Genomic DNA, 13,599 nt, shown 5'->3' on the forward strand with positions numbered 1-13,599 from the left:
CTCATTACTCACACAGGGCAGGCCAGGCCACCAGGTACCAGTCCACCAGCTCATTACTCACACAGGGAAGGCCACCAGGTACCAGTCCACCAGCTCATTACTCACACAGGGCAGGCCACCAGGTACCAGTCCACCAGCTCATTGCTCACACAGGGCAGGTCAGGCCACCAGGTACCAGTCCACCAGCTCATTACTCACACAGGGCAGGCCACCAGGTACCAGTCCACCAGCTCATTACTCACACAGGGCAGGCCACCAGGTACCAGTCCACCAGCTCATTACTCACACAGGTCAGGCCACCAGGTACCAGTCCACCAGCTCATTACTCACACAGGGCAGGCCACCAGGTACCAGTCCACCAGCTCATTACTCACACAGGGCAGGCCACCAGGAACCAGTCCACCAGCTCATTACTCACACAGATCAGGCCACCAGGTACCAGTCCACCAGCTCATTACTCACACAGGGCAGGTCAGGCAACCAGGTACCAGTCCACCAGCTCATTACTCACACAGGGCAGGTCAGGCCACCAGGTACCAGTCCACCAGCTCATTACTCACACAGGTCAGGCCACCAGGTACCAGTCCACCAGCTCATTACTCACACAGGCAGGTCAGGCAACCAGGTACCAGTCCTCCAGTTCATTACTCACACAGGGCAGGTCACCAGGTACCAGTCCACCAGCTCATTACTCACACAGGGCAGGCCACCAGGTACCAGTCCACCAGCTCATTACTCACACAGGGCAGGCCACCAGGTACCAGTCCACCAGCTCATTACTCACACAGGGCAGGCCACCAGGTACCAGTCCATCAGCTCATTACTCACACAGGTCAGGCCACCAGGTACCAGTCCACCAGCTCATTACTCACACAGGGCAGGCCACCAGGTACCAGTCCACCAGCTCATTACTCACACAGGGCAGGTCACCAGGTACCAGTCCACCAGCTCATTACTCACACAGGTCAGGCCACCAGGTACCAGTCCACCAGCTCATTACTCACACAGGGCAGGCCACCAGGTACCAGTCCACCAGCTCATTACTCACACAGGGCAGGTCACCAGGTACCAGTCCACCAGCTCATTACTCACACAGGTCAGGCCACCAGGTACCAGTCCACCAGCTCATTACTCACACAGGGCAGGTCACCAGGTACCAGTCCACCAGCTCATTACTCACACAGGGCAGGCCACCAGGTACCAGTCCACCAGCTCATTACTCGATCAGGAACAGGTTATTTTCTTCTGGTTGGGCTCCCGAGTGGTGCAGCGGTCTAAGGCACTGCATCTCAGTGCAAGAGGCGTCACTACAGTCCCTGGTTTGATTCCAGGCTGTATCACATCCGGCCGTGATTGGGAGTCCCATACGGCAGCGCACAATTGGCCCAGCGTCGGCCGTAGTAGGCCGCCATTGTAAATAAGAATTTGTTTTTAACCGACTTGCCTAGTTAAAAACAATTTTAAATATTGATCTCTGGCTCCCTCTTTAGTAATTTGTGTGTCTTCATTTTTAATCTCAGTGGTTAAAGCATCAGACAAGCTCAGTAGCCTACATATAGTTGATTTTATTCAAACATAGGGTGTGTCTACATATGGAAAAGTACACATTTTAAGATTTCGACCACTCGGTTGGTGGAAAGAACAGATGACTCTCGGTCAACCAACATTCTTTTTAGTCGGGGACAGCCCTATTCCATTCATATTTCGCCAGACATCAGTACACACCTTTAACACGGTGTTGAGTCATATACATCAATGTGGTGGACATAGCACTTCCTGGTGGTGTGAGTGAGAGAACTATAGACATGTTTATTGTTATTGAGTGGCAGTAAAGGTGTATTGATTAGTTACTAACAGCAGTGGTCCATTGATTAAAGGCTACTCAGCACAGGAAGTAGTCGAGGCTGGAACACCATGTTGTGTCATATAACCTGTGACTGCTGCGGCCCACTTCAGGGATGGTTACCATGGTGATGAGCCTAGGGACGCTGTGCGCATCCATTATGGAAGTCATGTGCAGTGAGACAGGGCGATGGGCGTGAAGGGCCTGGGGGCCAGGAGGAGCAGCTGTCCCTCAAGCCAGCCCTCGACCACAAAAGAGACACATCTGGAAGGCTAACAGCTGCAGGGGTCCACTCCATGTTAGCTCTGCTAGGCTACTGCAGAGGAGAGATGTGTTGCCTGCAGGGGTCCACTCTAGCTCTCTGCTATGGACAGGAGGGAAGATGCACTGCACCTGCGATACAGGACGTTTTTGAACTAAAGCCCTGTCCAACCTAGCTTGTCTATGCTTGTCTATGCTTCACTGTTGTCCTTTATTGCCAATAACAATAGTTATTTAATAACAACATTATTGATTAGAAAAAGTCATACTGTAGGAACTAGGAAGAGTGTTTACCATACATATGCTCAGTCACAAGAAGAACAAGTCTTTAAGAAACTTCAGAAAGAATAAGAGAATAAACTGCAAATGTTTTTTTTTAAATGTGTCACCGTTTAAGCATCACGCATTGCAGACACATGGGAGAGTAAAAGAACCATGACATTACAAGGGTACTAACTGTCATGCTCTCAGAGGCATGAGCAAAATATAGCTCCACAAAGCAGAGCTGAGGATGCCTGGGATCCAGGTGTTACCATGTATTAACATGGCTGTGCAAAACTGACATCAGCTATGAAAACATTATGAGTTACTTGCAGTAGGATTACTGGTGGGTGTGGTCAGTAAGCCTAAACGTCTCGAAGGGGAATCAGTTTAGGTCATTAACAGGGGAATCAGTTTAGGTTATTAACAGGGGAATCAGTTTAGGTTATTAACAGGGGAATCAGTTTAGGTCATTAACAGGGGAATCAGTTTAGGTCATTAACAGGGGAATCAGGAGTAGAGAGGAGCAGAGAGGAAGACAGTGGAAGACAAGAGCACATGGCTGTAGGAGCAGAGAGGAAGACAAGAGCACGTGGCTGTAGGAGCAGAGAGGAAGACAGTGGAAGACAAGAGCACGTGGCTGTAGGAGCAGAGAGGAAGACAGTGGAAGACAAGAGCACGTGGCTGTAGAAGCAGAGAGGAAGACAAGAGCGCGTGGCTGTAGGAGCAGAGAGGAAGACAGTGGAAGACAAGAGCACGTGGCTGTAGGAGCAGAGAGGAAGACAAGAGCACGTGGCTGTAGGAGCAGAGAGGAAGACAGTGGAAGACAAGAGCACGTGGCTGTAGGAGCAGAGAGGAAGACAAGAGCACATGGCTGTAGGAGCAGAGAGGAAGACAGTGGAAGACAAGAGCACATGGCTGTAGGAGCAGAGAGGAAAACAGTGGAAGACAAGAGCACATAGCTGTAGGAGCAGAGAGGAAGACAAGAGCACATGGCTATAGGAGCAGAGAGGAAGACAGTGGAAGACAAGAGCACGTGGCTGTAGGAGCAGAGAGGAAGACAGTGGAAGACAAGAGCACGTGGCTGTAGGAGAAGAGAGGAAGACAGTGGAAGACAAGAGCCATGGCTGTAGGAGCAGAGAGGAAGACAGTGGAAGACAAGAGCACATGGCTATAGGAGCAGAAAGGAAGACAGTGGAAGACAAGAGCACGTGGCTGTAGGAGCAGAGAGGAAGACAGTGGAAGACAAGAGCACGTGGCTGTAGGAGAAGAGAGGAAGACAGTGGAAGACAAGAGCCATGGCTGTAGGAGCAGAGAGGAAGACAGTGGAAGACAAGAGCACATGGCTATAGGAGCAGAAAGGAAGACAGTGGAAGACAAGAGCACGTGGCTGTAGGAGCAGAGAGGAAGACAGTGGAAGACAAGAGCACGTGGCTGTAGGAGAAGAGAGGAAGACAGTGGAAGACAAGAGCCATGGCTGTAGGAGCAGAGAGGAAGACAGTGGAAGACAAGAGCACATGGCTATAGGAGCAGAGAGGAAGACAGTGGAAGACAAGAGCACGTGGCTGTAGGAGCAGAGAGGAAGACAAGAGCACGTGTCTGTAGGAGCAGAGAGGAAGACAGTGGAAGACAAGAGCACATGGCTGTAGGAGCAGAGAGGAAGACAGTGGAAGACAAGAGCACATGGCTGTAGGAGCAGAGAGGAAGACAAGAGCACGTGTCTGTAGGAGCAGAGAGGAAGACAGTGGAAGACAAGAGCGCGTGGCTGTAGGAGCAGAGAGGAAGACAATGGAAGACATGAGCACATGGCTGTAGGAGCAGAGAGGAAGACAGTGGAAGACAAGAGCACATGGCTGTAGGAGCAGAGAGGAAGACAGTGGAAGACAAGAGCACATGGCTGTAGGAGCAGAGAGGAAGACAGTGGAAGACAAGAGCACATGGCTGTAGGAGCATAGAGGAAGACAAGAGCACGTGGCTGTAGGAGCAGAGAGGAAGACAGTGGAAGACAAGAGCACATGGCTGTAGGAGCAGAGAGGAAGACAAGAGCACATGGCTGTAGGAGCAGAGAGGAAGACAAGAGCGCGTGGCTGTAGGAGCAGAGAGGAAGACAAGAGCGCGTGGCTGTAGGAGCAGAGAGGAAGACAGTGGAAGACAAGAGCACATGGCTGTAGGAGCAGAGAGGAAGACAGTGGAAGACAAGAGCACATGGCTGTAGGAGCAGAGAGGAAGACAGTGGAAGACAAGAGCACATGGCTGTAGGAGCAGAGAGGAAGACAAGAGCGCGTGGCTGTAGGAGCAGAGAGGAAGACAAGAGCGCGTGGCTGTAGGAGCAGAGAGGAAGACAGTGGAAGACATGAGCACGTGGCTGTAGGATCAGAGAGGAAGACAAGAGCACGTGGCATCGTACAGTATTTCCCCCTGAGCCTTGAGACTCGCATGCTGTAGTCTGAGTCAGCCAACCGGCCTAATCTAGGGGGAGGAGGAGGAGGAGGAGGAGGAGGAGGGGGAGGAGGAGGGAGAGAGGAGAGGGAAAAAAAGATGGGGTGAGAGAAAGACAGGGGAAGAAAGGGAGAGAGATGGAGCAGGCCTGGCAGCGACTCATGGCCGATATATGACACAGTTACTTTCATCACAGAGAGAGAGAGATCTGCAGTGCTCTCTCTGTCTCCTCTTGTTCTAATGGAAAACGTGCTAGGGACTTAATGCTGCTCGCTGCTAATATGGAGATACATACACAGAGAGCTAAGAGGGAAGAATAAGCTATGATGTGTTTTCTGATTTACACTGACTGACTCCAGTCAAGTAAAACCTTCCCAGTCCCACAGGGCAGACAGTGAGAAAGCAGCAGATATAATGTAGATCTATTTCACTGAGCTGTTGTGATTACATTACATCCCTCCTCCCTGATCCCTCCCTATATCAGTCATCTCACCCTGTGATGTGGTCTCCAAGCCGTCTGAGGAAGCTGCCCCAGTGCACACGCACAGCTGAAGCATGTTTAAACAGTGGTGTGGGCTAGGAGTGGGCTGTGGCTAGGATAGGGCACTCCTTCACAGCATGGCAGAGGTAGAGGTCCCATATGCTCTAGGGTGTGGTGGTGGCTAGATGAGGGTTTTGTGGGGTGCGACTGTACCACAGCTCTACAGAACATCCAGTCACTCTTATGTCTGAGTTCAATTGTTCCCAGCCAGCATCTCTCTTTCATTTAGCCAGGTAACACTCCCCAGAGTACTCCCAAACCAGCCAGCATCTCTCTTTCATTTAGCCAGGTAACACTCCCCAGAGTACTCCCAAACCAGCCAGCATCTCTCTTTCATTTAGCCAGGTAACACTCCCCAGATTACTCCCAAACCAGCCAGCATCTCTCTTTCATTTAGCCAGGTAACACTCCCCAGAGTACTCCCAAACCAGCCAGCATCTCTCTTTCATTTAGCCAGGTAACACTCCCCAGAGTACTCCCAAACCAGCCAGCATCTCTCTTTCATTTAGCCAGGTAACACTCCCCAGAGTACTCTCAAACCAGCCAGCATCTCTCTTTCATTTAGCCAGGTAACACTCCCCAGAGTACTCTCAAACCAGCCAGCATCTCTCTTTCATTTAGCCAGGTAACACTCCCCAGAGTACTCCCAAACCAGCCAGCATCTCTCTTTCATTTAGCCAGGTAACACTCCCCAGAGTACTCCCAAACCAGCCTGTACGTCTCGGCTTTAACATGTCTGTGTCCGGATCCAAGAACCTCACTGCCAGTCTAAGATTTATGTAACCTCCCCACTCTTTCCAAGGACCTGGGAAATATGTGGTGTGTGTGTATATATAGCGGAAAAAAATACGATACATGCAATGTTACTGTACTAACAAAGTCCTGTTTTTTATCTTGCAGGGCAAACATTGATGAAGTGGAGACGGAGGTGGTAGAGATTGAAGCTAAACTAGACAAGGTAAGAAATATTTGTTTTAATATCTCTTTATCTTTTTAGCAATCCACAGGAAGCCTTTTCAGATATCCTACATCTCCTATTATCTCTGTAGTATAAGCCATATTATAAACTGGCTGGTTCGAGCCCTGAATGCTGATTGACTGACAGCCGTGGTATATCAGACTGTATCACAGGTATGACAAAACTACTCTAATTACGTTGGTAACCAGTTTATAATAGCAATAAGGCACCTCAGGTTTTAGTGGTATATGGCCAACATATCACAATGGCTAAGTGCTGTGTGCAAGCACTCCGCGTTGGCCATATACCACACTTCCTATTGCTTAACTAAACCACTGTTGTCCTGCTAACTGTTGGCTTCAAGTGCTCATAGGTTTTATTTTGATAGAAAGCATGTGATACATCCATTGCAGCATATTTCGGTTATTTTTAGTTTACAGTACATCCCATCTCCTACTGCACTGTTAATGAAATGAGATTAGAGACATACAGGACTGTATATGGTAGGATTAAAGGATGGTGGTGATAGTAGCTAAAACCTCTTAACCTGCTACACTACTGCCTAGAGTGCTCAGATAACTTACACACACACACACACACACACACACACACACACACACACACACACACACACACACACACACACACACACACACTGATTAACAAAGTGGCATGCAGCCCTCCAATCTAGACAACCTGAGTAGGACCAGTAGACTAGTTGGAGAATCCTACTATTGTACATTTCCACCCATCAGTATAACACTGTATGCTTGTTGTAAGATTGTCTTTGTTAAACCACTGAGTACTGGGTGCAACTAAAAAGGAAAGCATCATCTCACTCAGATGACTTGCTTAATGTTTCAGCAGTACAGGTTTGTGTGGACTAAACGTGACGTCGCGGGGCGGGGGAAACAGGGAAGAGGACTGACAGCATTAGGATGCATTAGACTGGCTTTCAAAGCATTGGGTTACCCTCTAACGAGGGAGCCTGATGCTTTGGGTTATTCTCTAACGAGGGAGCCTGATGCTTTGGGTTATTCTCTAACGAGGGAGCCTGATGCTTTGGGTTATTCTCTAACGAGGGAGCCTGATGCTTTGGGTTATCCTCTAATGAGGGAGCCTGATGCTTTGGGTTATTCTCTAACGAGGGAGCCTGATGCTTTGGGTTATTCTCTAACGAGGGAGCCTGATGCTTTGGGTTATTCTCTAACGAGGGAGCCTGATGCTTTGGGTTATTCTCTAACGAGGGAGCCTGATGCTTTGGGTTATTCTCTAACGAGGGAGCCTGATGCTTTGGGTTATTCTCTAAAGAGGGAGCCTGATGCTTTGGGTTATTCTCTAACGAGGGAGCCTGATGCTTTGGGTTATTCTCTAACGAGGGAGCCTGATGCTTTGGGTTATCCTCTAACGAGGGAGCCTGATGGTTTGGGTTATTCTCTAACGAGGGAGCCTGATGCTTTGGGTTATCCTCTAACGAGGGAGCCTGATGCTTTGGGTTATTCTCTAACGAGGGAGCCTGATGCTTTGGGTTATTCTCTCACGAGGGAGCCTGATGCTTTGGGTTATTCTCTAAATGAGGGAGCCTGATGCTTTGGGTTATTCTCTAACGAGGGAGCCTGATGCTTTGGGTTATTCTCTCACGAGGGAGCCTGATGCTTTGGGTTATTCTCTAAATGAGGGAGCCTGATGCTTTGGGTTATTCTCTAACGAGGGAGCCTGATGCTTTGGGTTATTCTCTAACGAGGGAGCCTGATGCTTTGGGTTATCCTCTAACGAGGGAGCCTGATGCTTTGGGTTATTCTCTAACGAGGGAGCCTGATGCTTTGGGTTATTCTCTAACGAGGGAGCCTGATGCTTTGGGTTATTCTCTAACGAGGGAGCCTGATGCTTTGGGTTATTCTCTAACGAGGGAGCCTGATGCTTTGGGTTATTCTCTAACGAGGGAGCCTGATGCTTTGGGTTATTCTCTAAAGAGGGAGCCTGATGCTTTGGGTTATTCTCTAACGAGGGAGCCTGATGCTTTGGTTTATTCTCTAACGAGGGAGCCTGATGCTTTGGGTTATCCTCTAACGAGGGAGCCTGATGCTTTGGGTTATTCTCTAACGAGGGAGCCTGATGCTTTGGGTTATTCTCTCACGAGGGAGCCTGATGCTTTGGGTTATTCTCTAAATGAGGGAGCCTGATGCTTTGGGTTATTCTCTAACGAGGGAGCCTGATGCTTTGGGTTATTCTCTCACGAGGGAGCCTGATGCTTTGGGTTATTCTCTAAATGAGGGAGCCTGATGCTTTGGGTTATTCTCTAAACGAGGGAGCCTGATGCTTTGTGTTATTCTCTAAACGAGGGAGCCTGATGCTTTGGGTTATTCTCTAAACGAGGGAGCCTGATGCTTTGGGTTATTCTCTAAACGAGGGAGCCTGATGCTTTGGGTTATTCTCTAAACGAGGGAGCCTGATGCTTTGGGTCATCCTCTCACGAGGGAGCCTGATGCTTTGGGTCATCTTCTCACGAGGGAGCCTGATGCTTTGGGTTATTCTCTAACGAGGGAGCCTGATGCTTTGTGTTAGTGCTCATGATGTCACGAGTCCATCTGTTCCGTTTGACCTTGAATTATATGTCAGGGAGGTTAGTCTGCTGCTTCACTAACATCACTGTTGGTATCCTGCAGTGGGCTCCAAATGAGCAATGACGGTGAAAAGGGCAGAATGTTTCTGTTTGACAGTATGTGAGGGTATAAGGCTATTTGGCTCGTCAGGTGTCATGATATGGTTGTTAGCATATAGTTCATACATACTGTAGCTTACATCTTCTGGTATTAACTGTTGAGTAATAAACATACGTGAGAACCATATATCAAGTGTTATATCCAAGTTACTGATATGGGTTTGAATTTGCCTCAACAATGTTAACTCTCACCAGAAGCCCAAACCACTAGTGTACTATCACAATACAAAGGGCATTACCGTACACCAACATGACTGTCAAACCACTAGTGTACTATCACAATACAAAGGGCATTACCGTACACCAACATGACTGTCAAACCACTAGTGTACTATCACAATACAAAGGGCATTACCGTACACCAACATGACTGTCAAACCACTAGTGTACTATCACAATACAAAGGGCATTACCGTACACCCCATGGTGGCGGTGGGGTATTGGTATGGGCAGGCATAAGCTACGGACAATGAACACAATTGCATTTTATCGATGGCAATTTGAATGCACAGAGATACCGTGACGAGATCCATACCTATAACGACATAAAGCGAGACCCAGATGCAGACACAGGAGGCAGATGGTTTGAGCTCTGGTATATATTATAATCCAAGGGATAGACAAAAGGCAGGTCGGGGACAGGCAAGAGTTCATAGCCAGGGCAGAGTCCAGAACGGTACAGGGCGGCAGGCAGGCTCGAGGTCAGGGGCAGGCAGAGGGGTCAGGCAGGCGGGCTCAGAGTCAGGGGCAGGCAGAGTGGTCAGGCAGGCGGGCTCAGAGTCAGGGGCAGGCAGAGTGGTCAGGCAGGCGGGCTCAGAGTCAGGGGCAGGCAGAGTGGTCAGGCAGGCAGGCTCGAGGTCAGGGGCAGGCAGAGTGGTCAGGCAGGCGGGCTCAGAGTCAGGGGCAGGCAGAGTGGTCAGGCAGGCGGGCTCGAGGTCAGGGGCAGGCAGAGTGGTCAGGCAGGCGGGCTCAGAGTCAGGGGCAGGCAGAGTGGTCAGGCAGGCAGGCTCGAGGTCAGGGGCAGGCAGAGTGGTCAGGCAGGCGGGCTCAGAGTCAGGGGCAGGCAGAGTGGTCAGGCAGGCGGGCTCAGAGTCAGGGGCAGGCAGAGTGGTCAGGCAGGCGGGCTCAGAGTCAGTACAGACAAGGGTCAAAACCAGGAGGATGAGAGAAAGAGAGAGGGGGAAAAACCAGGAGGATGAGAGAAAGAGAGACGGGGAAAAACCAGGAGGATGAGAGAAAGAGAGACAGGGGGAAAAACCAGGAGGATGAGAGAAAGAGAGACAGGGGGAAAAACCAGGAGGATGAGAGAAAGAGAGACAGGGGGAAAAACCAGGAGGATGAGAGAAAGAGAGACAGGGGGAAAAACCAGGAGCTGAGAGAAAACCGCTGGTTGACTTGGCAAACAAGACGAACTGGCACAGACAGACAGAAAACACAGGTATAAATACCCAGGGGATAATGGGGAAGATGGGTGACGACAAGCACAAGGACAGGTGAAACGGATCAGGGTGTGACAATACCAGATACTGACAGTTTTGTTTTACCTTATCTGTGACCAACAGATGCATATCTGTATTCCCAGTCATGTGAAATCCATAGATTAGGGCCTAATGAATTTATTTCAATTGACTGATTTCCTTATACGAACTGTAAATCTTTGAAATTGTTGCATGTTGCGTTTATATTTTTGTTCGGTGTAGTAATGTGACTTGTGATCTTTCTGTGTATTCGTCAGTGTGTGGATTGGAAGAGTATTTTGGCAGCTACAGTAGATCCTGGCCTATGCTAAACCATACAGTAGATACATGAGTTGATAGATTTATCTTTGTGGTTATAACCAACAAGTCTTCACAGTTAAACACTCTGGTTTTAATTCCCCAGTCCTGGACCACATTTCCCCCTCAGTAGTGACATGCGTGTTTAGTTGCATTCTTATGTCACAGGTTAACATGTGAGAATGTCCTCCACTACACCACACATTACCATGGGTGATACAGTATGATCCTGGAGGGGTCTAAAACCAACATGGTATGCTACAAGAGCATCTCAGTGATATAATCACATGGACGGCCCATTCAAGGTTTTTATCTCACCAGTCCTTTTACAAGCCAGAAAAAGTCCCTCTACTGTACACAGTATTTAAGAATGGAATCGACTTGTATGTAGCGAGATATATAATTTGATGCTCTGTATACAGACCCTACTTTCCTCTACCTACCCCCACACACACACTCATTCTCTCTGTCTGTCTTTCTCTCTCTTCTCTCCTCCCCTAGCTGGTGAAGCTATGCAGTGGGATGATCGAGGCAGGGAAGGCGTATGTCAGTGCCAACAAACTCTTTGTGAATGGGATCCGGGACCTGTCCCAACAATGCAAGAAGGATGAGATGATCTCGGTGAGGTTCAGTTGGATCCAGAATAAAGTCTAATTTCAAGTCTATTCAACACTCATCTATTGGTTAGGTTACAGCCTCATAACCTTGTTATTGTACACACTGACTGAATGTCAATCACATACTACACATACCGGTACATCTATGTTATCTGGATATTTAAGGCTCATCACATAACTTGTCTCCCTATGTACATACTACTAAACTCAGCAAACAAAGAAACGTCCTCTCACTGTCAACTGCGTTTATTTTCAGAAAATGTAACGTGTAAATATTTGTATGATCATAACAAGATTCAACAACTGAGACATAAACTGAACAAGTTCCACAGACATGTGACTAACAGAAATTGAATAATGTGTCCCTGAACAAAGGAGGGGTCAAAATCAAAAGTAACAGTCAGTATCTGGTGTGGCCACCAGCTGTATTAAGTACTACAGTGCATCTCCTCCTCATGGACTGCACCAGATTTGCCAGTTCTTGCTGTGAGATGTTACCCCACTCTTCCACCAGGCACCTGCAAGTTTCCGGACATTTCTGGGGGGAATGGCCCTAGCCCTCACCCTCCGTTCCAACAGGTCCCAGTTGTGCTCAATGGGATTGAGGCCATCCTGTACCTGTCCTGCAGGTGTGATGTTCGGATGTATCGATCCTGTGCAGGTGTTGTTACACGTGGTCTGCCACTGTGAGGACGATCAGCTGTCCGTCCTGTCTCCCTGTAGCACTGTCTTAAGCGTATCACAGTACGGACATAGCAATTTATTGCCCTGGCCACATCTGCAGTCCTCATGACTCCTTGCAGCATGCCTAAGGCACGTTCATGCAAATGAGCAGGGACCCTGGGCATCTTTCTTTTGGTGTTTTTCCAGAGTCAGTAGAATGGCCTCTTTAGTGTCCTAAGTTTTCGTAACTGTGACCTTAATTGCCTACCATCTGTAAGCTGTTAGTGTCTTAATAACCGTTCCACAGGTGCATGTTCATTAATTGTTTATTGTTCATTGAACAACCTTGGGAAACAGTGTTTAAACCCTTTACAATGAAGATCTGTGAAGTTATTTGGATTTTTACGAATTATCTTTGAAAGACAGGGTCCTGAAAAAGGGACGTTTCTTTTTTTGCTGAGTTTATAAAACATTTGGTTGAATGTCATGGGCTTAGCTCTACTTAATGCTTAGTCTTGGGAGTGGTTGGTGCTTTCCTGCTCTCTGACCGCATGCCTGAGTAAGTCTGTCTGTTAACCTGAATACTCTACTAATGGATTAGTCAGTGTCAGAGGAGGAATCAGGCCTGGAGTGGGGACTTACTACAGTACGTCTTGGCCAGGCTTTCAGGACCAGCGTCTCCAGTACTTTCTCCCTAAGAGCTGATTGTCCACCAACATGAAGGACTGCTAGTGCTTGGCTCCCCAATGGGTTTACCCTTATGTCTAATTCTGAGGATCAATGCTGCTCTTATTTGTAATTTTTCATTGTAAAAATATAAAAGAGCCTGGCCTCCAGTGATGTTTCCCTTAGTGTTGTTCTCTTAATGTTATACAATATGGGGGAATAAAATCCTATTTTTTTACTCAAAATGTTAGTGTCAACCAGTAAAATTGACCAATTTAAACTTAATTTGACTATTTGTGTATGTAAATTAGCTACTTTCATAAATAAAATTAAGCAACATTTGCACTCTTGTATTTTTATTGTGGCTCTTGGACTTGGCATGGCAGCATTAGCAAAGTGAACTGGATCTCTCTGTCTCTAATCTTGTTAAAATGCTGTAATACAATATTCTGAAGCTATTGTATCTTGTTTTCCTTGCAGGAGTGCCTGGAGAAGTGTGGGGAGAGCCTCCAGGAAATAGTCAACTACCACATGGTAAGTCTCTTGTGTCTTTCTCCCCCCCCCCCCCCTCTCTCTCTTCCCCAAACTGTCCCCACATACTCCAGTCCAGATACTGTATGTCCATAGGGTCCAGGCAGCACTGAGCACAGTGATTTCATCACATCTTGAAATGCTAACATGGACAGGCATATAGGCCTCGCGAGGGTCTCCTATTCCCTTTAACGCAAGCCTGGGGGGTCAGTCTGACCTGTCTTTAAATGATTCAACATGCAGCAACATTTCATTCACAAATCATTCAATGTCTCTTTTTCTCGTTTATTTGATGGCTGTCCTGACTCTGTGGTCATGTAAC

At 48.1% G+C, this 13,599-nt stretch overlaps 1 protein-coding gene across 1 annotated transcript in view; it reads left to right on the forward strand.

The window, feature by feature from the left end:
* Positions 1–13,599, forward strand: part of LOC139557652 (arf-GAP with coiled-coil, ANK repeat and PH domain-containing protein 3-like) — a 101,017-nt gene that overhangs the window by 53,480 nt on the left and 33,938 nt on the right. Inside the window, exons 2-4 of the mRNA XM_071372724.1 lie at positions 6,246–6,303; positions 11,302–11,421; positions 13,227–13,280. Of these exons, the coding sequence (XP_071228825.1) occupies positions 6,246–6,303; positions 11,302–11,421; positions 13,227–13,280 (232 nt within the window). The remainder of the gene's footprint in view (positions 1–6,245; positions 6,304–11,301; positions 11,422–13,226; positions 13,281–13,599) is intronic.

Source organism: Salvelinus alpinus, chromosome 28, assembly GCF_045679555.1.
Source record: "Salvelinus alpinus chromosome 28, SLU_Salpinus.1, whole genome shotgun sequence".
Lineage (NCBI taxonomy): Eukaryota > Metazoa > Chordata > Actinopteri > Salmoniformes > Salmonidae > Salvelinus > Salvelinus alpinus.